This window comes from Vicugna pacos, chromosome 11, assembly GCF_048564905.1.
Source record: "Vicugna pacos chromosome 11, VicPac4, whole genome shotgun sequence".
NCBI classification, from domain to species: Eukaryota; Metazoa; Chordata; class Mammalia; order Artiodactyla; family Camelidae; genus Vicugna; species Vicugna pacos.
This window is the reverse complement of record NC_132997.1, coordinates 72,376,589-72,402,322: the sequence shown is the minus strand read 5'-3', so window position 1 is coordinate 72,402,322 and position 25,734 is coordinate 72,376,589. Positions and strand designations below refer to the sequence as shown.

Genomic DNA, 25,734 nt, shown 5'->3' with positions numbered 1-25,734 from the left:
AGATTACACTGTATAGCACAGGGAAATATACACAAAATGTTATGATAACTCACAGAGAAAAAAATGTGACAATGAGTGTGTATATGTCCATGAATGACTGAAAAATTGTGCTGAACACTGGAATTTGACACAACACTGTAAAATGATTATGAATCAATAAAAAATGTAAAAAAAAAACATATGCCATCAAGGATGCAGAAAGTGAGATTCTTAACAAACACAAAACTGGTCCATACCCTGAGGGCAGTAAGTAACTGCATCTTCTAAAGATACAAATCGCATTTCTATAAAGAATCATTCACATTACCATTATTATTCCACAACTTATCTCAAAGACAATAAAATGAAACACAGAGTTAGCAAAGGGCACAATGGACAGGAGTCATTCTTTGCCAACTATGGTGTTTCCCATCCATAAAAAGGGGAAGAGGTAGAAATACAAAGACCCTAAGAAGACCCAAAGGTTTCTATACCCACAAAACACACTATTTTGTTCTGTTTTTATGATAATGACATACCTGAAACAGCAATAGAAATATCAAAATTTGCTGGGATAATTTCCTACATAATGACCTATTTTGACTGTGTGCCCATAGGAATATGTATTATTTTTAAAACTGAACTGAATTTACTTACCCTTTAAAAGACACTGGAGGAGCATAAAACCTACTTACATTGCTCAAGGATTTGCTGATGTTCTTAACATCTAATTGTAGAATGTTTCCAAGAATTGGGAGAGGAGTGGGGCCAGGCAGGAGCTTCCCATTCCGAGAGCTCTGTATCCAGAGTGAAAGAAGCAAACAGGAGAGACAGAGCACCAGGACCACAACTGGATCCATGAACACCTCCTCCCCCTCCTATTCTGAGACAGCTGTGGGCCTGAAATCTAATGCTTTTATAACAGCCCCTGCTAATTCAGCCTGCGCCTCTGAGGTATAAGGAGACACCAATCAGTTACACCCACTTTGTATGCTATTCTGTGTGGACTTTGTCCCACTGTTAACGAAAAGAAAGTGTCCTTTAGTCTTGTTTTCTCTGTGTTCAGTAACAGCTCTCTGAAGATTCTTGCTTAACTGTACTGGGCTGTGGTGTAGGTACTAATAATTTTTAAAGAAGTGGTTTCACTGTGCAGCCAGGATTGAGAATCACTGACATAAATAATTTGATACCAAAAAAGGCTCATAACTCTGGATTCAAATCAATGACCAGTTGGGAATGTATGATTTTGAGGACAACAGTGTTTTGTATGCCTCTGTTATTTATTCTACAAAGTTTATTTTCCAATGCTATATCTAACACTTGGTTACTTTGCCCTTGAAAATGAAAGATGTTAAAGTATTTTAATTCACTGTACTAAGGTTACAGACTCAGGTTCTTGGACCGTTTAATCAACAGAAGTTGATATGAGGCCAGACAAGAAATTCAGGCAAGGCTTTATTGGGACTTGTGCTGCAGAACAAGGGAGCAAGAACAAGAAGCTGGTTCCCTTGCTCACTTCCCAAGGAGGGGCAAGCTGGCTCCTTAAGCAAGGTGAGGGTAGGGGCGGACAGTGGGTTGAGCCAGAGGGGTGACTTAGGTGGCCTACCCATCTCCTCGGTGGTTCTGTGTGCAGGAGTCATGTGTAGTATACCGTGCTTTTGCTCCTGGCATCTCTGAACCGGTAGCTGGGTTTTTGCCTTTATGTATCTTATTGTTCATAATTGCCCTGACTGCAATTATGCAGTTATAAGTATATGCAGTTACTTTCAGTCTTTTATAGTTTCATTGTATTGTGTTGCTCGAAGAGATGTTTGTCTAGGTGCAAGCACTGCAGTAAAGGGTCCCAGGTCCCAGGCTGTTTCACGAACATTACATGTGCCCATACATAAAACAGTGATGACATTTCTAAGATCATTTATAAATCAAGGTGGAGTAACTATGGTTCAGGGATCCAAAATGAATCCAGATGGTCATTATGAATGTGGTTTCTGACATGTTTCTGCATCATTGAGAACTTCAATTCTGAACTTAAGGACTCTACCAGCTGATTTCAAAACTCCAAGTATAAAAGGGTCATAGATTCTCAAGAGAAGGAATAAATGCCAGGGATTCACCGCTCTCCATCACTGCAGAGGTAAAACTTGCTCAGGTAGCTGAGGGGAGAGCCAACCACAAGAATTTAGTGTGGAAGGCTCAAGAAACTGTGGCTCAAACCTCCCAGTTGCCTCCAGACACAGTTGCTTCTGTCATCTTTTGGAACCTCCAACTGTCAGAAATAATGGAATGAAGTATATACTGTGTTGACCAAAATTTTAGAAAATGGAGACCCGATTGCTTCAAGTGTTTAAACACCTTAATAAATAAATAAAACATGTTTATTGCGGGTTTGTTAGGACTGCAGACTGGAATATACAGACTTGAGAAGAACCTGAATTGTGTTCCACTGGACTACAAAATTGTGGAGGCTTCTAAATGGGAAAACTGCAAGGTTACAGTTAGTTACATGAGTTGTTTATCAAAAGTTATATGTGGAGCTGGCAAGTAAGGGTTCCTGTTAAGTAAGGAATGGCTGGGTTCCAAAATGGTTGCATAGTTACCAGGAGAAGACTTTGAGACCAGAGAATGCAGCTGGCAGGTGTAGTTCTGAATATGCCTGGTGGTGTCCTTGGGTCTGGTACAGGTCAAAGAAAGTTCATGTTCTCACTGGTGCAGAGACATGCCTGAGACCAGATCCTCAATGGCCACCTGACTCCACTTCTATAGGCCTGAACTGTAGTTACTCCATTATAAATTCAATGTGTCATCAATAGCAAAAAAGAGAGATTTTACACAGAACAGGTGTGGATTCAGTGAAGCATGGGGGACAAGGACTTCAATAAACTAACCTACCTCACAGAACCATCACAACAAGCAGACCTGACAGATGACATTTAGTGATGATGAGAATCTAAATACGACTGGAATGATACACATCACTAATGACAATGCTTTACAAAACATGTATTCTACAAAGATATCATCCTATTTGTTCTAAACTGATTAGTGAAGTTATTTCTAAGCTCTTTTAGTAAGGAAAAATAAGATTTTGTCAAGACCTAATTACAAAATATTTTATTCCCCATATTTACATGGATTCATGTTTTATTCCTCATGTAACAGAGAATTTTCAAACCCATGATATCTCTTTTGAAAAGTCTCTCAATTTCCTTTGAGTAAGGTAAAATTATTTCCATTTATGGATGAGGAAACTGGGCCTTGGAGATTCAGTACTTGTGTTAAGGACACAGTAGGTGGTAGAGCTGAGACTGGGACTTACATCTCCTGAATCATTCAGTTCACCAGGGTCACCACATCTGCTGAATGTGCTTTATGATCCAATGTTTTCTCACTCATGCTAGTCAGTGAATTTCCAAATTTATTGATTTAGTTAATAGTTACAGTATCAGTTGATTAAAATGGTGATCAAAGAGTTTAGTTTTATAATCTTTAAACTTGAGTGAGTCCAAGACTCAATGTAACCTTTATTTAGAACAAAGAGAAGCAGTAATTTGCTACCACTGTCACAGAGCTCTAAAATCTAAAAGAGCCAACCAGCTTACTTTAGGTAAAGTAAATGCCATCACTTTCTTTAGAGCCAACACTTTTATTCCTTGAGAAAAGAGTGTCCCTGCTTTACTCCACTTTCCTTCTGATGAAGCTCATTTCTTTCTTTTAAAATTGAAGTATAGTCAGAATACAATGCTGTGTAAGTTTCTGGTGTACAGCACAGTGATTCAGTTTTATATATATATATATTTTTCCTTTTCACAATAAGCTGTTACAAGGTATTGAATATAGTACCCTGTGCTATACAGGACCTTGCTGTTTATCTATTTTATATATAGTAGTTAGTATCTGCAAATGTCCTGTGTAATTTGATAGGGATTGCATTAAATCTGTAGATTGCTTTGGGTACTATGGCTACTGCAACAATATTAATTATTCCAATCCAAGAGCATGGGATATCTTTCCATTTCTTTAAATCATCTTTAATTTCCTTCATCTATGTTTTATAACTCTCAGCTATAAGTCTTTCACATCCTTGGTCAGGTTTATTTCTAAATATTTTATTATTTTTCTGAAGCAATTTTATTTTATTTTTATTTAAAAATTTTTTTAGTTGAAGTACAGTTAGTTTACAATATTGTGTCAATTTCTGGTGTACACATATTTCAGTGACACATATACATAGATATATTCCTTTTCATATTCTTTTTCATTATAGGTTACCATAAGATACTGAATATGGTTCCCTGTGCTACACAGTATAAACTTGTTATCTATTTTACATATAGTACTTAGCATCTGAAAATCTAAAATTTCCAATTTCTCTCTGTCGATCCCCTTTCCCTCCTGGTAACCATAAGTTTGTTTTCTTTGTTTGCAAGTCTGTTTCTGTTTTGTAAATAAGTTCATTTATGTCTTTTTTTTTAGATTCCACATATAAGTAATATCATATGGTATTATTCTTTCTCATTTTGGCTTACTTCACTTAAAATGACAATTTCCAGGTCTATCCATGTTGCTGCAAATTTTATTCTGTTTTATGGCTGAGTAGTATTCCATTATATATATATATTTTACACACACACCACAGTTTCTTTACCCAGTCTTCTGTTGATGGACATCTAGGTTGGTTCCATGTCTTGGCTATTGTATATACTATGAATATTGGGATGCATGCATCTTTTTGAATTAGTTTCTTCTGGATATATACCCAGGAGTGGAATTGCTGGATCATATGGTAAGTCTATTTTTAGTTTTTTGAGGAATCTCCTTACTGTTTTCCATAATGGGGCACCAAATTATATTCCCACTAACAGTATAGGAGGGTTCCTTTTTAAAATAGATTATGCTTTGGTGATATATTTAAAAAGTCATGAACAGGCTCAATGTAATCTATATTTTTTATCAGTTTATTTTCTAAGAGTTTTGATATTTTGCATTCTACATGTAGTTCTGGGATCCATTTTAAGTTAATTTTTGTAAAGGCAGTTAAGATCTGTGTGTAGATTTTTTCTTTTCTTTTTTTGCAAGTAGATGTTCGGTTGTTTCATAAACATTTCTTGAAAGGATTACCTTTTCTTGAAAGGCCTACCTTTTATCCATTGTATTGCCGATGCTCCTTTCTCAAACATCAGTTGACTATATTTGTCTGGATCTATTTCTGGGCTGTTTTGGTTCACTGCTCCATTTGCTTATTCTTCCATGAATACCACATGTTTTCATTACTGTAGGTTTTTTTTTTATTACTGTAGCTTTATTAAAAAAAAAACTTGAGGTAAGAAAGAATCAGTACCCTGACTTTATAATTCTCCTTCAATATTTAATTGATGATTTTGGGATGTTCACTTCTCCCTGTTAAACTTAGAATCAAAATGTCAATATCTAAAAAAAACTTGAAAGAATTTTTATTCGATTGCATTGAATCTATAGTTCAAATTGAGAACTGACAACTTGGCAATATTAAGTCTTCCTATCCATGGAAACGGAACAGCTCTCCATTTATTTAGATGTTTGGTTTCTTTAATCAGAGGTTTGTGGGTTTCTTCATATAGATCATGTATATATATTTTGTCCAGTTTTATATCTAAGTATTTCATTTTTCTGTTAAGGTAAATAATACTGATTTAAATTTCAAACCCCAATTGTTCATTGCTGATATACAGAATACCAATTGACTATTACACAAAAAATGGATCCTACAACCTTGCTGCAATTGTTGATTAACTCTAGGAGGATTTTTGGTGGGGAAGGGGTTCAGTTTGGGGGATTTCCTACCTAGATAGATATATTATCTGAAAACAGAGAGTTTTTTTTATTTATTTTTTTCTTGATCTTAAAATATTTTTATATTCCATTCTTTAGAATCTGCAATGATCCTTCTAACAGTCTGACCTAACCCTCTCATTCTCTGCATCCAAAGTAAAAATAAATATTATTTTTGTCTTATTTTTCTTTTTTTTTTTACATTTTTTATTGAGTTATAGTCATTTTACAACATTGTGTCAAATTCCAGTGTAGAGCACAATTTTTCAGTTATACATGAACATACATATATTGTCACTTTCTTTTCACTGTGAGCTACCATAGGATCTTGTATATATCTCCCTGTGCTATACAGTATAATCTTGTTTATCTATTCTACAACTTTGAAATCCCAGACTGTCCCTTGCCACCCCCTTGGCAACCACAAGTTTGTATTCTATGTCTATGGGTATGTTTCTGTTTTGTATTTATGTTTTGGTTTTTTTTTTAGATTCCACATATGAGCAATCTCATATGGTATTTTTCTTTCTCCTTCTAGCTTACTTCACTTAGAATGACATTCTCCAGGAACATCCAAGCTGCTGCAAATGGCGTTATGTTGTCCGTTTATATGGCTGAATAGTATTCCATTGTATAAATATACATCTTCTTTATCCAGTCAGCTATTGATGGACATTTAGGCTGTTCCATGTCTTGGCTATTGTAAGTAATGCTGCTATGAACATTGGGGTGCAGGTGTCATCCTGAAGTAGGGTTCCTTCTGGACATATGTCCAGGAGTGGGATTCCTGGTCATATGGTAAGTCTATTCCTAGGCTTTTGAGGAATCTCCATACTGTTTTCCACAGTGGCTGCACCAAACTGCATTCCCACCAGCAGTGTAGGAGGGTTCCCTTTTCTCCACAGCCTCTCCAGCATTTGTCATTTGTGGACTTTTGAATGATGGCCATTTTGACTGGTGTGAGGTGATACCTCATTGTAGTTTTGATTTGCATTTCTCTGATAATTAGTGATATTGAGCATTTTTTCACATACCTATTGATCATTTGTATGTCTTCCTTGGAGAATTGCTTGTTTAGGTCTTCTGCCCATTTTTGGACTGGTTGTTTGTTTTTTTTCTTATTAAGTCGTATGAGCTGCTTATATATTCTGGAGATCAAGCCTTTGTTGGTTTCATTTGCAAAAATTTTCTCCCATTCCATAGGTTGTGTTTTGTTTTACTTATGGTTTCCTTTGCTGTGCAGAAGCCTGTAAGTTTCATTAGGTCCTATTTGCTTATTCTTGCTTTTATTTCTATTGTCTGGGTAGACTGCCCTAGGAGAACATTTTTGAGATGTATGTGAGATAATGTTTTGCCTATATTTTCTTCTAGGAGGTTTATTGTATCTTGCATTGTATATTCTTTATCCAGTCATCTGTCAGTGGACATTTAGGTTGCTTCTTCCTCTGGCTTCTTTCAAGGTATTTTCTTTGTCTTTATATTCTGCCTTTGAACATGATGTGCCTACATGTAGACTTTGAGGTACTTTTCTTATTTGATGTTCTCCAAGTTTCCTGAATATGGCCTGTTTGGACTCTATTTCTTTTTTCCATTGTACTGTTATGGACGTTTTAGTTTCTTCCCATGTGGGGCTATTTTGACTGCTGCTATTAAGTATATTCCTATACATGTCTTCTTCAGATCCCAATGTATTGCTTTTCTGTTAAGTACAGCCCTACAAATGGAACTGCTAGACATGCATGTGTTTACTTCCAGTAAATACTGCCAAAAAAATTATCCAAATGATTAGGCCAATTTACAGTTTTACTCTGAGAATTTCACATGCTTTGCTTTCTTGTCAGCCTGTAGTATAGTCTTTTTCATTTTAACCATTTTGATGGCTATATAAGAATAGCTCATTAAAATTTTTAATTGCATTTCCATGAAACTTAATGTTACTGAGTTTCTGTATACGAAAAACTAGTTTATTCTGGATATGAGCCAATAGTTGGCTTCACACATTTTTTAAACAAATACATGTGTCAGAGAGGGAACTCGGTGGTATGCCAAAGAATTATTTTACTTTGAAACATTTGAGGGTAAACTGCTGACCTGATTCCAAAGACCTGAGTTATTTCAGTACCTACTTTGTTCAAACAAGGCAAATCTCCCATATAATAATAACCTTCAAAATCAAGAAATTAATACCAATGCCATAGGAATTTCTAAGTCTCATTTCCACTGGTGTTTCAGGGAGAAGTCCCAAAGATATCCTTTATCTCCCAGTTGTCTACGCTTTAACGATGATCTGAAACTAGAGACTTCAGGATCATAGCATCAAATTGCTATCACACTTAACAATCTGGTGGATATAGAAAAAAACAGAATTTGGTAATGCCTTTCAGAAATTTTGTTCCTGTTCACAGAAAAGAATAACACTTAGAATACATGATTAGGGAAATGAAAGCATATGTTAATATTTGACTGTAACCTTGAAACATATAGTAATGAGAACATGGCATGTCTTTATTTAATTAGCAATCACAGTGACACCAAAGCCAAGAAATGAGTTCCAACCCTTATTGTTCATTCCTCCCACTGCTGATCTTCCCATTGTTTCCCTACAGGTTGGAGCTGCTCTTGAATACAATTTCTCTCACTTACAAATCCAAACCTCAAGTAACTGTAGGAGACACTCAGCCAAGGGAGTTTTTCTGGCCTCTTACCCTATGTACCTCAGTGCTCATCATTAAGGACAAGTAAGGCCTCTTTGGACTCTATTTTCTTCCATTTCTTACCTGTATTACATACAAAGAAGGAAAGTCTGAGAACAGGCTCAGCAAATACTGAGGCTTTTTATTTAGAACATGCAGAGGACAAATGGCTGTGTAGTGGCTTATACTCCTCATTCTTCTGTGTTTCACAGTGATAACATAGTACTAAGTCAATATTAGATAAGTGTTAGCATTTGTGGTGGCCAAAAGAAGTGTTAGCACATATATTTATTCAACAAAATTCAGGAATCTCACCTACAATGGAGGCTGGATGTTCACTGGATATTGATGGAATGAGGAGATATGAGATGGGAGGTCAGCGAAAGCACTCCTGGTTGAAAGAAAGAAAGGGAGGAGTTAGAGACAACAGCACAGGAGCAGCCGGACTGGTGAAGCAGTACTGGTACAAGGGCGGCACGTGGCCAAACCTGCTAGAAATCACAGTGGTGTTGATAACCTTTGGGACACCCACAGATTCCAGGGTAAATTTCTTTAAAATACTGGTCAGGTATAAAAACAGCTCCATTTGGGCCAGGCCCTCTCCAAGATACATTCGTTTTCCTGAAAATAACACACATAGGGGTTTTGTTCCTAGACCAGTATGTTTGGAACTGTAACAAAATGTACGCAGTAACTAATGAATGACTGACTAGACAGAGGGCTGGAAGGATGGTTTAAGAGACAGATGGACAGAAGGATGGAGCCACTCACTTGTCACCTAATATGCTGAACATTTAATTCAACAAATATTTGAATGTCAGCTCTACATCAAGCACTTCATTATGTATTCCCACATAACTGCTCTTTTCCATTTCCAATTTCCATCAATCTTTGTAGAAACACCCCCCAACTCTGCTTGTCCAGGTGGGTTGAAGATAGAAGGACTGAGGGGAGGGAAGTCGTGTTATCTGTGTTTCCCTTTCTACCTCTGGCACCAAACTCAAAGATTCTTTTACCTTTCTGTGCTTTTAAAAGCACGTGTCTAAATGTGTCACTCTCCCACTTTAAAATATTAAATGTCTCTCCCATCTGTTCCATGGGATGAGGTCCAAATATGGATTAAACTGGTCCTTCATATTTTGTTCCCAGTCTGATGTTCCCTATCATTCCTTCCATTCTTCATACCCTCTAGTCTCAGCACTAGCCATATCCACTCATCAATTCCTAACATACCCGGATTTCCTAGCTTTGTCTTGTGCTGTTCCATTTGGCTAAGATGCACTTCTCTTATACTTCCTTCAGGACCTAGGTCCCATGTCATTTCCTCTTTACGATCTTTGTGATCTTCACAGGCAACAGAATTTTGCCCACCCTGGGTTTCCTCAGCATCAGTCTCACACTTCAACTGAAGCATGGATCACCTTGAGTTGAAATTCTCTGCTTATTTATTTTCTGCTATGCTGAAATGTGCATTCCTTGGAGAGGGCTCAGTCCTTGACATCTTGGTATATACAGAGCAAGAGCCAAAGCAGGCATCAAAAGCCAGTGAATAAATGAAGGTGGCTCTATAGCCAGAAATCAGCACACACTGTAGCTGTGAAGACCCAACATCCAAGACCTCTGATCAAGAGTGGAGGAAGATCACGGTGCTCTGGAACCACAGCACAGTATCCTGCCACATTCCCAAGAACTTCCTGACACTACCATGATAGTTTCCAATCTTCTCAATCTACAGGAAAAGTCCTGTTCCTGTAAAAGTGCCCTGTCCTCTCTTCTTTCCTTGCTCCTCTGAGGCAGCTATCTTTCTGCTATTAGAATGCTGCTTATACATTTTAGGCCTCACTGTGGGGTACGAGTGATGAGAAAGCAGGCAGCTTCCCCTCTGGTCTCCTGGCAGCCTGTGCTCTCCTCTCTCACAACACTATGCTTAATGAATTACATTGTTTACTAACCTGCTTCCCTAAGTAGGATGTGAGCCACTTTGGTGCCATTCTATGCTTTGGATACTTGCAACCCCAGAGCTCAGCCTGGAAAGTGAGGGATATATCACATAGAAAATACTCAAACTTGTTAGCCTATATACCTTACTCATGGCAGGCAAAAGAAGTCTAAATGAGTTTCACCTGCTAAGAGGAGCCCGTGGGTAGCTCAGTGATACATCTAGAGGCAGAATTCAACCAACTTATTTTTGAGCTTTCTCACTTTAGGAGAACTGGGTCACCTCCTCAAAGTTCTAATATTGGTGATGGATGATAAGAGAGGAGAGTGGTACCTGTGATTATGGGAAACGAGCAATTTTACCAGCCCCAGAATGGTCATTATCTAAGTTCCAAGTGATCCCCAAAAGGTAACTTGTCCCCTAGAGTACCTTAGGAAAGTAACTTTTATTACCTGCTGAGAAAGCCACGAGGCAGTCACCCTTCTTAAAGCTGCCACTAACATCCAAGAAGTAGGCAGGGTCAAACACCTCTTGGTAGGGGAATTCTTTGTCTTTATGTAGCACAGAAGTCAGCGATTTTAATACTGTCATGCCTTGGAATGAACAGATGAAGATAAAATGAGTTATAACAAAGTGCTAGAGCTGGAAGAAATTTTGCAAATCATTTAGTCCCATCTTTTGATCTACAGATGCGGAATCCTAGGTCCAAAGGAGGGCAGCAGCATTTCCACCCAGACACAGCAAGTAATAACAGGGATGAGTTTAAGACCAGTGTCAGTGATGTTACTAAAGTGGACTCCAATAGCATTTATTTCTACCTTTTTTTGAGGGGGGAGGGAGGTAATTAGGTTAATTCATTTAATTTTTCATGGAGGTACTAGGGATTGAACCCAGAACCTCATGCATGTTAAGCACGTACTCTATCACTGAGCTATACCCTCCCTCACTCCAACAGCATTTGAAATACTGAGTATTTGGGTACTTGGGTGCTAGATCTCTGAATCTCCTTACTGACCACAATGTTTAGACACTGCTTCTGTCCAACCCTTTGCTCTATTTCACCACTTCAGTTTTCATACATCTCATATGTGGATTATAGTTTAAAATGGGAGCCTCTGCTGGCTCTTAAGTCAGATACATTTGGAATCTGTTTATAGGACTTTATTAAATACAGGCTGATCTGATTAAAAATGACAGATAGCAAATCTATTCAACAGAAACAGATGAGTCATTGTCAGGAGCTGGAGGGACGGAGGAATGGGCAATGACTGCTTAATGGGTAGAGGATTTCCTTTTAGAGTAATTAAAATGATTTGGAGCTAGATAGTAACCATGGGTACACCACATTGTGAATGAGTTACATCTCACTGAATTGTATACTTTGTTTTTAAATTTTTACATATTTTTATTGAAGTATAGTTGATATAGTATATAGTATTACAGAATTTGCAGGTGTATGATATAGTAATTCACAATTTTTAAAGGTTATATTCCATTCATACTTACTATAAAATATCTGTTGTATTCCTCTTGTTGTACAATATATCCTTATAGCTTATTTTATACAAAATAGTTTGTTCTTTTAAATCCCCTACTCTTCTTATTGCCCCATCTCCTCCCCTCTCCCCACTTGTAAGCACTAATTTGTTCTCTTCCAGGACTCTGCATCTATTTTATTTACCATTTTGTTGTATTTTTTTAGATTCCATATATGAATGATATCATGCATGTCTTTCTCTGTCTGACATTTCATTAAGCATAATGCCTTCCAAATCCAGCCATGTTGCTACAAATGGCAGTATTTCTTTCGTTTTTGTGGCTGAGTAGTATTCCATTGCGTGTGTGTGTACGTACACTGTATCTTCTTATTCATCCATCTGTTGATGGACACTTTGGTTGCTTCCACATCTTGGCCATTATAAATACTGCTTCTATGAACACTGGGATGCATGTATCCTTTCCAATTAGTGTTTTCTTTTTCTTTGGATACATAACCAGGAGTGGAACTGCTGGCTCATATCTCAGTTCTATTTTTAGTTTTTTGAGAAATATGAGGAAAAGGACAAGCAAAACTGAAAACAGAGTTTTTCACAGTCAACACATCAATTTTATGTTGAACTTGAGTTGACCATTACAATGTAATTAAATAATGTCTTCTCTAATTATTCAATTCAAATCCACAGCCTTTATTTACACCCTTTTTAGAACGAAAATAGGAAAAAACATTTAAACAGGCCATTTGTAAAATAATACATAAGAATTCAAGTTATCAGTGCAAAATTACATCTGTCTGTAAATCCTACAGACATTAAATCACTGATATGAAAAGGGAAGCAATAGTTATGGACTTCAAAACTTTCTATATATAACGAATAGTTGAAAAACTTGTGTGTAGAATCAGTAGAGAAGAAATAGAAATTAAAGAGAGAAATCGAGGAATTGAAGGAACAAGTGTAGAAAGTGCATAACGTATGAGAAAAAACACTAATACAAATGAACAGAAATTTTAAGATTTGTTTACAAAATCTATCTTATAAATATAAAATGAGAATTTTTATATCAAACATAAAGCCCAGGTAGGGCAAACAAAAAATTATATTGATAAGTGGAATGTTTGTTTCTGATTTCATTATTAAAAATAATAAGATAATTTCCTTCCCTAGTAAATAAATGTCCATCATCTCTAATCAATCCACATATTTAATATATTTGGACTAAGGCACACTCTTATGACTCTCTGTGATATATTTCTGTTAGCTAACAACAGAACAGTATGTATTAATAAATATTAAAATTTAACAATCACCTAGGACAGGTCTATCATTTCATAAATGATGGTTTTATATTTATGGTGAGAGATCTATAAAATTGTTGCAATCAAACGATCAGTAAACTTTGTACATAAAACTCTGAAACTCACATTTATTGACAAAATTAGGGATGATCTGAATCAAGAGTGTTGTAAGGACACTGTAAGGGCGTCAAATGATAGAAACCCTATTGAGATATCTGCTTCTATGTCAGACTCCTTTAAACCCTGAGAACTCTAGGCTCTCAGAAAGTATTTTTTAGCTATGAAGATAAAGGGAACTTGGGAAACTTCAAAAATTTCTTCATGTACATGTGATTCCCAGGTAAAATCTTATTATCATATATTCCCTTCACTTCATTTGGAAGAGAGAACTTTTTAAAAATAGTGTCATTTGGAATATAAGCTGAACATCACAAGCACTGTGACATGCACTCCACAGATTACCAGAGCTGTCAGTGGGAGGGAAATACTTCCATAAATTTGTAATGAAAATCCAAAAAGGATGAGGAAAAAGACAAGCAAAACTGAAAACAGAGTTAAATTATATTTCAGTAAGAAAAAGTAAAGAATTATTGATAATAGTTGAAATCTAGTTAAATAAATCACATTTAACTTGGTATTTGTGTATTTTGCAGAATTATTCTGTAGTATTTACTCAAAATATATAGATAATACAATGAGCACTTGGTAATAATAAATAATTAACACTGATATTTTTGAAATAGTGCTGTATTCACAGAGAAATCAAAATACTCAAGAATTGCACAAAAATCTCCCTAAAACCTTAGAAAGCTGTCAATATAGGCCAGAACTGTAGGCAGGGATCCCAGAATAAACTCTCACATGGCATATCAATTAGGTTGATCATATGAATATGGTACAATTAAGTGAAAGCATGTGTTGCTTGTTTCATACTCCCTAAGGATGTTAAGAGGTCATTACCATCTTGTCCACTTAACCCACTTAACAAGTATTCTCTGGTGTAATGTTCTGAAATACATAACCCACATTTACATTATGCAGAAAACATTATTCTTTCATTCTTAGAAAAATGACTCAAAAAATAGTTTAAAAACAAACCAACCAACAAAAACCTGTAACAGAATAGGATTAAATGATCTTTTATACCCACACTTTATGCACAATACACTGCATGGGTGTACACACACTACATAGATACACAAAAGCCCCCATGACTCTCTCTCTTCTCTCTCCCTCCTGCACACACCACTACCCATATGAAAGATGTGGCGCCCATGAACTGTTTCCAAGGATGTAACTAGAAAAATGAGCAGACTGTTAAAGTCAGTTATAGAGTACAGACTCACCACCATTGGTTTTCCTCAACTCCTCCACAAGGCAGCAGGCTTCCTCTTGAACACAGTCCTCAATGCTCCTCTTCCCCATCCTGAAATTCCGTGGGGTCCTGAGGGAGAAGAGGCAGATCTCCTTCCACTTCTTTCCACTGCTGGACACAATTCCTACCAGGAGGGGAAACAGAGACTAGGAGGGAGGTCCTAGGCAAAGAGGAGTGAGCTGACACTTGCCAGCCTTGTAGATGGACCAAGCTCTGCTGGCGGGGGGCGGGGGGGCTCTTTTCCAACCCTCCCCACCCCCATTACCAATGCTGAACATGCACACATGCCCAGCTACCGTGTACTTTATTAGCTTTCTGCAACATACACCTTCAAATATTTCCAAACTTTACATAATATGAAAGTGATTGTTTTATCTGACACTTACACAGTCTGTAAGGTACCAGGCAGTGGCCTGGGTAGTTGGTACACCAATTCCCATATATTTTATGGGACAGACAGTACACCAGGACCACAAGTGAATCCACTGAAGCTTTCTTTTCTTTCTTACTCAATTATGAGCTTGAAATCCAAAGCTTTTACAACACTCTCTGATAACTGACTCATGCCTCTTTGACTCATAAAGTGACTAATCATCTTCCATTTTATACTCTCAGAAGAGTGGACTCTAGTAGTCAAACAACAAAGACAAAAATAATGTTCTTTAGTCTCACTCCCCTTTATAGTGCCTATTGTGGAGATTTTGGTTTAATTGAACTGGTTGGATTCCAGGTATTGGCAGTTAAAAAAGGGAAGAAAAAAAACTCAGGTGGTTAAAATGTACAGCCAGGATTAAGAAACACTGAAATAAATGACTTACGAAAATTGCTCAAAATTCTACATTCTTAGATTCATGACTAATTGGGAGTTTATGCCTTTTGGGGCAGTTATTTTATGCCTTGTATATAAAAAAAAGTTTACCCTGCTAAGCCTATTATGATGTCTTGTTTTATTTTGGGTTTTGCATACACTAATTACAGCTGTCTCAAGAAAAAATTTTAGCAAAACAAATCAAAACCTCCCAAACACAAGTTTCTCTGAATATATACCCCAATGACTGTTCACAAAATAACTGGCTTCACGTTAATGTAAGAGTCCAAAGATAACAGAGCCACAGGTTCTCAAGACAAGAAAAAATAGAGGGTTTCTTCCTCTCTATCACTGCAGAGATGAAGTTTGCTCAGTGTAACTCAGTAAAAAGACTTAATCTCAAAATTTCAATGTAACTGAAAAAGAATTTGGTAAGTACAGCTTGAGATACCATCTTTCCCCGTCTTGCAGTCACTTCCATACATAGCTTGTCCTGTTGTTTTCCAGTCTGTCATTGTGAGAAATAATGGACTGAACAATGCAAACCAAGAAGGGAAATTATAGAAAGAACAACAATTGCAAAGCAGTACTGGAGAGAAGGTGGAGTTCTCATTATATGTACCCACAGCACAGAAGCACCCCAACATGCGTAACTAAACTAGAGAGGAACTGCAGGGCTCAAGAGGATCTAAGTATCCCTGGAACGATATAATTACTAGATCAATAATGACAATATGTGCACAAATCTGAATTCTATACAAGTGTCAACATATTTGTTCTAAATGTTAGCGCTATTATTTTTAAGCTATTTAGTAAGGAAAAATTAACTTTTGTCAAACCCCCAGTTCCAGAACGCTTTAGCCCTCATGTTACTAGGGAGATTGACAATTTACATAGAATTTTCTTGCCCATCATCTCTTTTGATTTCATCAATTTGTCTAATGTAAATTATCCCATCTTAGGGATGAAGAAGCAGGTTCTCTGAGATTCAGCACATGAGGCAAAGACACAGACTACAGGTAGTAGAGCTCAGATTGGAACCCATATCCACGGCTGTTAGATTCTTCCTTTAAAGCAGAAAGAACTGTTCAACCGGCTACACCATCATTTACTGCTAATTGACTTGTGGCCCTTTTACTCATAAAGTGACCAATCACCTCCATCTGTATTATACTCTCTTCTGAGCGGACTTTAGTCAACTGATACATTACTCAATATTTCATGATTCACCCTTATCAGTGACTTTCAAAATAAATATTAAGATAGTTAATAATTACAGCACCTACTTATCTAAATGAGAAGGCAGGGAAGTTTAGTTTTGTAACCTTTAGAACTTGAATGAACTCAGGTCTCATGAATACTTTAACCAGGAAAAACTGAAGCACTAACTTGCTGCCTAACTTACATGCCTCTAACTCTCACTGAACCACACCAGCTTAAAAAAAGCTCAGTCACTCTCTTTTAGCAACCATTTTATTCCTTGAGTAAGAGCTGTCCTGCTCTGCACCTCCTCCTTTCTGCTGAGGCTTCAGACTGGCTCTTCCTTTTAATGGAATGAAAGAGTCATAGATAATTTAAGGATAAAATGGATCTCTGAGATCAACTCATTTGACGTTTATTTTTTCAAGTGAACAGTGTATGTCTCAGTGAGATAAAGTGTGACCAGAGCATCAGTACGATTCCTTATCTTAGGTTTTTCAACTCCCTGTTTAGTGATACCTCACATCAAATAGAATTCCCATTGTGGTCCATATTATCCAGATGGCATCAACATTAAACCCTCCACAATCACAGAGGAATGCAAATCTTGCATATTTCACTTAATTTAGAAGTTATTTTCTTAAGGAAGCTTTAGGTTCGCAGCAAAACTTGTCAGAAAGAACAGTTTCAATATTGCAACCTTACCATACCACAAAGCCTCCCTGATCAACAACCCTCACCAGCAATGGTGCATTTGTTTCAATCAATGAACAAACACTGACAGCACTATCAATTAAAGTCCATGGTTTATGTAAGTTTTACACTATGTGTCATATATTCTATGGGTTTTGAGAAAACCATTATGATTTATATTCATCAATGTACTATCATACAGAATAGCTGCACTGCCCTACAAATGCTCTGTGATTCACTTATTCATCCTTCCCTCATACCAAATCCCTGGCAACCACTGATCTTTTTACTGTATCTGTAATTTTGCCTTTTCCAGAAAGTCATATAGTTGGAATCGCAGTATGTAGTCTTCAGATTGGTTTCTCTCACTTATTCTCATAAAGTTCTTCCATGTTTTTTCATGGTTAGATAGCTTATTTTTTTTCTAACAAAGAAATAATATTCAATTGTATGGATGCACTAAAGTTTGTTAATCCATTCACCTACTGAAGGGCATCTTGGCTGTTTCCAAGTATTGGCAATTATGAATAAAGCAACTATAAACATCCAAGTGCAGGTTTTTATAGAGGCATAAATTATCAACTCTTTGGATAAATACCACAGACTGTTTCATATGGGAAACATATGTTCAGTTTTGCAAAAAACAGCTGTCTTCCAAAGTGGTGATACCATTTTGTAATCCCACCAACAATGACCAATGGTCCTTGCTGCTTCCATGTCCTTGCCAATGTTCTGTTTTGTCAATGATTTGGATTTTAGCCATCCTATATGTCTGTGGTGGTATCCCATTGTTATTTTTGTTTGCAAGTCCCTAATAATATATGATGTTAAGTATCTTCATATGCTTATTTTCCATTTATATATCTACTTTGGTGAGGTGTCTGTTCAGGTATTTTGCCCATTTTTAAATTGGGTTGTTATATTTCTGATTGTTGAGTTTTAAGTTTTCTTAGAACATTCTGGATAGAAGTCCTGCATCAGATGTCTTTTGCAAATGTTTTTTTCCCAGTCAATAGCTTCTCCTCTCATTCCCTTGACAGTGTCTTTCACAGAGCAGAAGTTGTTACTTTAATGAAATCTAAATTAACAAGTTTTTCATGGATTGTACCTTTAGTGATATACATAAAAATCTATGTCAAAACCAAGGTCATCTAGTATTTTCTTATACATTATTTTCTAGGAGTTTTACAGTTTTGCATTTTACATTTAGATTTATGATTCTAAATTTGAGTTAACATTTGTGAAGGCTATAAAATCAGATGTGTGTATCTTTGTGTGTGTTTAAGAGAGAGGATATTTAGAATTTGCAGGAGCATTTGTTGAAAAGACTATCCTTTTCCGCTGAATTGCTTTCCTCCTTGTCAAAGATCAGTTGACTATATTGACTATATTTGTATCTACCTATTTCTGGACTCTCTTCTTTCCACTGAATTATTAGTCTATGCTTTCATCAATACCATACTATCTTGATCACTGTAGATTTAGAGCAAGTCTTGAAGTAAGATAGTGTCAGTGCTCTGACTCTGTTCTTCTTCAATACTGTGCTGACTATTCTGGGTCTCTAACTTGTCCATATATACTTTATAAAACACTGTTGACATCTAAAAAAAACATGCTGAGATTTTGATTAGGATCACATAGAACCTATAGATTAAACTGGGTAGAACTGAAAACTAAACAATATTGAGACCTCTTATTGATGGATGTGGACTACATTCCCAATTACTTAGATCCTCTTCGGTTTCCTTCATCAGCATTTTATAGTTTTCTTCAAATAGAACTTGGGCAGATTTTGCAAGATACATATCTAAGTATTTCTTTTTTATTGTATATAATATTGTGTTTAATTGTCAAATTTCAATTGTTCATTGCTAGGATATAAGAAAGAAATTGATGGTTGGATGTTATCGTTGTATACTTCAACCATGGTAAAATTTCTTATTAGTTCCAGGAGGCTCTAAAAGTCTTTGCAATTTTCTACATACACTATCACATTGTCTGAAACAAAAAGAGTTTTATTTCTTCCTTTTAAATCAATATACCTCTTAATTCCTTTTTTTGCCTTAATTCTTTAGCTAGGAATTCCACTATAATGTCAGAAAGAAATGATGAGAGGGGACATCTTGCCTTACACCTGATCATAGCAGGAAAATTTCAAGTTTCTCAATATTAACAGTGATGTTAGGTGTGATGTTTTTTGTAATGTTCTTTCTCAAGTTGAAGAAATCCCTCCATTCATAGTTTGCTAAGAGTTTTTATCAGGAATGAGTTTTGGGTTTTGTCTGATGATTTTTATACATATATAAGTACACAGTTTTGTCATTTCTCTTCTTTAATATGTTGATGGGACAGGGTACATTATTTAATTTTCAAATATTGAAACAGTCTTGCATACCTGAAACAAATCTTACTGGGACATTATTGGATTTGATTTGTTGAAATTTTGCTGAGGATTTTTGAATCTAAGTTCATGAGAAATATTGGTCTGTGCGTTTCCTCTTTTGTAATCTCATTGTTTGCTTTAGAAATTTGGGTAATGCTAGCCTCACAAACTGATTCAGGAAGATTTTTTTTAAGTTCTTTATATGTGCAGGATTTTTACCTCCAATGATTTCCCCAGATTTGGAAAGTTTTCTGTTATTATTACTTGGAATAAGCTCTCTAGTCCTTTCTCTTTCTCTCTTCCCTTTCTAGGACTCTTGTATTGCATATATTGATTCACTTAGTGGTGTTCCATGTGTCCCTTACACTTCTTTTCTTTTTTCCTTCTTCTTCCTTTATCCTCCCCTGACTGAATAATTTCCAATGACCTAACTTTTAGTTCACTGATTCTTTCTTCTTGATCTACTCTGTTGTTGAACACTCTAAAGACTTCTCAGTTCAATTATTGTATTCTTCAGCTCTATTTCTGTTGGGGGCTTTTAAATTTTCTTTTGTTGAACTTCTTGCATCCTTTTTTATTGTTCACCTAAACCCAGTGATAACTGTTGTAACTGTTACTTTGACTTATCTTTCAGTTAAATCATATATACCCTGTTTCTTCATTTTTCCTTGACACTCTGCATTACTATCGGTATATCAGACAGTCACTTCTCACAGTCTTCACTGGCTATTCTTATGCAGGAAACTAGCCCACCAAACAGCTCAGCCTAAGAGTTTGAAGGTTTTTCAAACTTGGGTGCTAGTCTAGCCTGCTTTTCTTGTTCTAGCAATCTGTAGGTGTCTAGAATATGCTGATTTCTCTCAGTGCTCCAAGACAAGTAACATAGAACCCAGTTCCTCATGCAATTCCCCCTCAAAAGTTGTAAACGTTTGGAATGCCAGAGGTACATGCCAACTCCTTTGCTCCTGAGGCAGAATCTGGGAGCTGGGGGCTCCTGATCAATACATGGCACTTTGCTGGAGTTGGCAGTTAGGTCGAAAATGTGTCCCTGCTTTTCTTTCTGGCTTTGATGTAGCTGGATTCACATTCACAAAGAGTACGTTAGGCTTTCAACTAGTTTCTGGATTTTTTTCATGAGGAAATTTATTCACATGTTGCTCTGAATCAGTGTGTTCAGTGGAGAAGGAGAGTTCAGAGCTTACTATCGTGCCATGTGACTGATGTTACTCCTTCCTGTAAGTCTGTGTACTTAAGGAATTGTCCTATTTCAGTTATCAAGTTGGTGAACATACAGTTGTTCCTAATATTCCTTTATTATCACTGTAAGGTCCATGTCATCAAAGAGATGCCCCCTCTTTTAATTACAACTTGTGTAACTTCTGTCTTCTTGCTTTGGGGGGGGGTAGGTAGCCTGGCTATGGGTTTATCAATTCTATAATTTTTTTTCTATATTTTCAAAGAACCTGATTCACTGTTTTTTTTTCCTAGTGATTTCCTGCATACAATTTCAATGCTTTCTGTTCTGATTTTCATTTGTACATTCTATGGTTTACTTTGAATTTACTTTCTCACCATGGCTGATCTTAGTATTTCCCTACAGGGTGAAGGTGCTCCTGAAAACAATTTCTCTCACTTTCAAATCCAAACCTCACATAACTCTAGGCACACAGCCAAGGGAGCTTTTCTGCTCTCCTTCCCTTTGGCCTTCTCTGCGCATATCACTATGAGGACTAGCATGATCTCTTTGCATTTTTTTCATCCTTTCTTACCTACAACAAGAGCAAAAGAATGAAAGTGTGAGAACTGGCTCACCCAAATTGTAATTTTTTATTTACAACATGAGAAATGGCTTGCATTGGCATACACTACTCATCTTATTTTATTTTGTAAGTAGTACCTAGTACTGTGTACATAGTACTACTCAATATTATAAAAGTACTAGCATATATGGTGGCTGATACAGATGTTATTGAGTATAAAGAACAGCAGATGAATTTTTGCAGTGAAACTACACAGTGAAGAGAGGAGAGATCAGAGAAAGCATTCTTGGGGAAGACTGATGGGAAACAGGTGAATGATGCCCCACATGAGAGGTATTTGAAGGCAACAGTACTGAAGAAGCCATATGATCTACCTTTCCTCACATAGGAATGAGGTAGAGCTGGTAAGGAGGTGGTACAGAAATTAACCTATTGGCAACTGGGGTGGTGACAATGTCCTTTGGGTCAACCACAGATTTCAAGGTAAATGCTTATAAAATTGTGGTCAGGAATAAAAACAGCACCATGTGGGCCAGGCCCTCTCCTGCACAAATCCATTTCCCTGAAATAACAGACACAGATAATACATAGTCCTTGAACACTGTGTTTCTGGCTGTCAGAAAAAGGCTATGCAGTAACTATTTGATGGATGGTTGAATGGTAGGCAGGATCACTGAATAGACACATGGACTAAGGGTGAACACACATGCTATGCACCTGACATCTTATCTAAACGGGTATGCTTCTTTCAACTACTGTTTATTGAATATCAGCACTATGCCAAGCACTTCACTCATATTCTTACATTATAACTACAATTTCATAATTTCAAGTTTTCATCAATCTTCTAGGAACACACATACATTCACTGAATTATGTTCCTGGTCTGATGGTCCCAACATCTTTCTTTCCATTCCTTACAGCCTCTGTTCTCTAATCTAAGTATATCTAATCTTCATCAATCTCCAACACACCCTGAAGTTTCAAGTTTTATAACACATGGTTCCTTTTGGCTAAGATGCACTTCTCTTATATTTTTAGTATCTAGCTCAAATTTTATTTCTGAATTTGGAAGAACTGGGTCACTTCTCCAAGGTCTAGTGAGGTAGTCCAATAATCAGAATGTATCATGGGGAGAGAAAGCATGTGTGTACTGGGATTGCTGCTCATCATCACAAAGAAAGAGCATTTGTACCAGCCCCAGAGTGGGAACTACATAGCTCCAACAGATCCCCCTGAAATAGCTTGTCTTCTGGAGTAATAAAAAAAAGTAACTTTTTATTACCTGCTGAGAAAGGCATGAAGTAGTCGGTCTTCTTAAAGTTGCCATTCCCATCCAGGAAGTGGCCAGGATCAGACATTTCTGGGTTGGGGAATTCTTTTCCATCATGCAGCACAGAAATCAATGATATTACTTACGTTTGTGCCCTAGAAAGATAAAAATATGCTAAATTATGAAGAAGTCATGTAGCTAGAAGAAATGTTGGAAGTCATTTAGTCCAATCTTATGATCTGATCTATAGATGAGGAATCCTAGGTCCAAAGAAGGACAGGGCCATTTTGAGTCTGACAGAATAATTAATACACAAAGATAAGTTTAAGACTAGAGGCAAGATGTTGCTAACGTGGACGTCAGTAGCATCTGAAGTACTGAGTACATGGGTCCCAGGGTGCCAGACCTTATAAATTCATTCTGCTTATCACATTTGGACACTGGTGTACATTTCCACCATCTGTTTTATTTTATCACTTCAATTTCATTCATCTTATACATAGTTTATGGTTTAAAATAGAAGTCACTATTAGACCTTGAAATATCTGGAGTTATCTGCTCATAGTGCTATTCTAAATAGACATGTGATCTAATGAAAAATAACTTCTTCTGTGATATAACAATAAATACAGTAACAAATATTAGTGTTTATCATTTCCATTAAGTCTGTCTGAATTTAAAAATATGAAGTAAATTAATTACAAATTAATGCTCAATTTGAAACACAGAAAGGATGATGAAACTAGACAAATCATTTTACAGTAATTCAGCTTAGGATCATTAGTTTAAGCAAGTTTTATCTAATAATGCTTAAAATGTTGGGTGAATGATTGAGAAGAACTATACTAAAGTACCATGCAACTGATTTTTATTAGTTAAATGTTTCCAAAAAAGCACTTCCACCATGGGGAATTCGGGCAGACTACTTTATCATGTGAACAACACTGAATAACCAATAATGGGATAAGTGACCTTATGTGCCCCCTGCCTCCCCAATGAATTTCAGTGGGACACACAAAGCACCCATGAGGTTCTCTTGCCAAATCACAACTGGAATCTCTCTCTAGAAAACAATCACACAACACTAGCGTAAGGAGTATTTTACATGACTGCTAAACTGAACTCTTCACAGTTAAATGTACCAAAATAAAACAGAGCTAAAAGAACTGATAACAGTAGACTATAGGGAAAAGATAACCAAATTATATGCTTGTTTTTGGGGTGGACATTGATTTGCAAAGAAATGCTATCAAGGTTATTCCAGGAAAATTGGGAAATTTTAAATATAGACTGTATGTTAGATAATATTACTGTATCAATGTCACTCCTGAATGTAAATGCTATTTAATGCTCTGTACACACAAATCATTGTTACTGAGATAAACATACTGAACTAGGGAAGTGCTGATGGATAGACAGATAAATGGATACTAATGGAAGAAGTTTTCACATACTGAGTAATGGGGAAGTCAATCTGGCTTATACATAATTTAACTTAATTTTATGTTAACTAAAACAGCCTGTTTGTATCTTATGATCTGTTTAATCATTAAAAAAAAAGGTGCACTGAACTAACCAGAAATAAAAAATGTTCATGTTAAAAAATAATCAAAAGCCTTCCTCCCAAGGATGCCAGTGCTTGAGGTCCTTCAACAATAAGACTCCCTTTGCAGATGCGAAGGCCATACGGACTTGCTGTGTACATGCTGATGTGTTTTTCCTGAAACTCTGAAGGAATGCATCCCTGACTTGTTTGATGTTCTTTGTTCTGAAAAGATAAGAAACTGTGCAGAAAACCATGCTTCTCCAGAGCAGTTCCTCAGAGTTATCTGAGAGGCTGTCTCCTGGGCTACATTCTTCAATTTGGATCAAATAAAACTATTTTATATTCCTTTTATAAATTGCTTATCAATTTTTCCATCAACAATGCAAAAGTGGACATGTAAACAAATTCATATATTACTTACATTTGCATACGTCTTTAGTGTTTTTAAGTTTAAAAAAAATTTAATGCCAACATGGGGAAAACCTCCATCCCCTGTTTATCATATAAAAGGTCTATAACTCTTTTTTTTTTAATTATTCCGTTGTATACTTTTACACAAGTAATATATGAAGATCTTTCATTAAGACAGAAAAAAAAGGTACAAAAGCCAATATACTTCCATAAAATGTTACTCCAATAACTGGATGTTGATAAGGAAATAAAGGAAATATAATCATTACTTCCCATCATAAGTAAAAATTGTCTGAATGGATAAACGATCTAAATGTAAACACTAAGATTTTAGAAATAAACAAGAGTAAATCTTTGGGACTATGTGCTGGGAAATGTTCTTCAGATAAACAAAAACAAAAGTTTTAAAACCCACAAATCAATCTCACAGCATTGCAAAGGGTTTCATTAGACAGCCTTAGATATTGACAAGTAACAACCCATGTGCAAATACAGCCTACCACCTTTACTTGTATTAAAAAATGAGCTAAGAATTTTTAATTGAAAAAATCGAGGAAGAATAACATTTTGTGACACATGAAAATCGTATGAAATTTAAATTTCAGCTTCCATAAAGACTGGGATATATCTATTCTCATTTGTTTAAATATGTCCTATGACTGTTTCCATGCTACAAAAGCAGAAGTGAACACTGGAATCAGACACTTCAAGGCTTCAAAGTCTGAAATATTTACACTCTGGCTCATTACAGAAAAAGTTTACCAACTTCTGTTTTAGACCATTATCTCCACCTAGCTCAGTGGCTTCTGTCCTTAGATAAAAGAAAGTAATTATCTGATTGGTAAAAACACAGAATCAGCCACCCAAAATTCGTATTTCTACACTGGATGCCCGTGCAAAAGGGAATTTAATATAACTATTAAAATTAGAAAATAATATAACTAAAATTTGTATTTTGCTGAGGAAAGTAAATAACGAGATTGGTAAGGTTGTAAGTACTAATGCCAATCTTTGGAGAAGACAAAACTGATGACTTTACTAAGAGGTTGTAGGACTTGTCTCAGTGATTACC

At 36.2% G+C, this 25,734-nt stretch overlaps 2 protein-coding genes across 4 annotated transcripts in view; both read right to left on the bottom strand.

Moving 5' to 3' along the window:
* The window catches only part of LOC102533247 (cytochrome P450 2C18-like), a 65,786-nt gene extending 64,894 nt beyond the window's left edge, over positions 1 to 892 (bottom strand). Inside the window, exon 1 of the mRNA XM_031682404.2 lies at positions 675 to 892. Within this exon, the coding sequence (XP_031538264.2) occupies positions 675 to 839 (165 nt within the window). The 5' untranslated portion in view covers positions 840 to 892. The remainder of the gene's footprint in view (positions 1 to 674) is intronic.
* Positions 1 to 25,734, bottom strand: part of LOC140699372 (cytochrome P450 2C28-like) — a 72,531-nt gene that overhangs the window by 8,450 nt on the left and 38,347 nt on the right. Inside the window, exons 3-7 of one of the 3 annotated variants that reach the window (XM_072971667.1) lie at positions 22,718 to 22,860; positions 14,560 to 14,712; positions 10,872 to 11,012; positions 8,796 to 8,871; positions 4,483 to 5,276 (exon numbers count right to left, since the gene is read on the bottom strand). In XM_072971667.1, the coding sequence (XP_072827768.1) occupies positions 8,816 to 8,871; positions 10,872 to 11,012; positions 14,560 to 14,712; positions 22,718 to 22,793 (426 nt within the window). In that variant the 5' untranslated portion in view covers positions 22,794 to 22,860 and the 3' untranslated portion in view covers positions 4,483 to 5,276; positions 8,796 to 8,815. Of the gene's footprint in view, positions 1 to 4,482; positions 5,277 to 7,969; positions 8,565 to 8,795; positions 8,872 to 10,871; positions 11,013 to 14,559; positions 14,713 to 22,717; positions 22,861 to 25,734 lie in introns of those variants that run through there. The other 2 variants (XM_072971668.1, XM_072971669.1) reach the window with 2 other exon arrangements.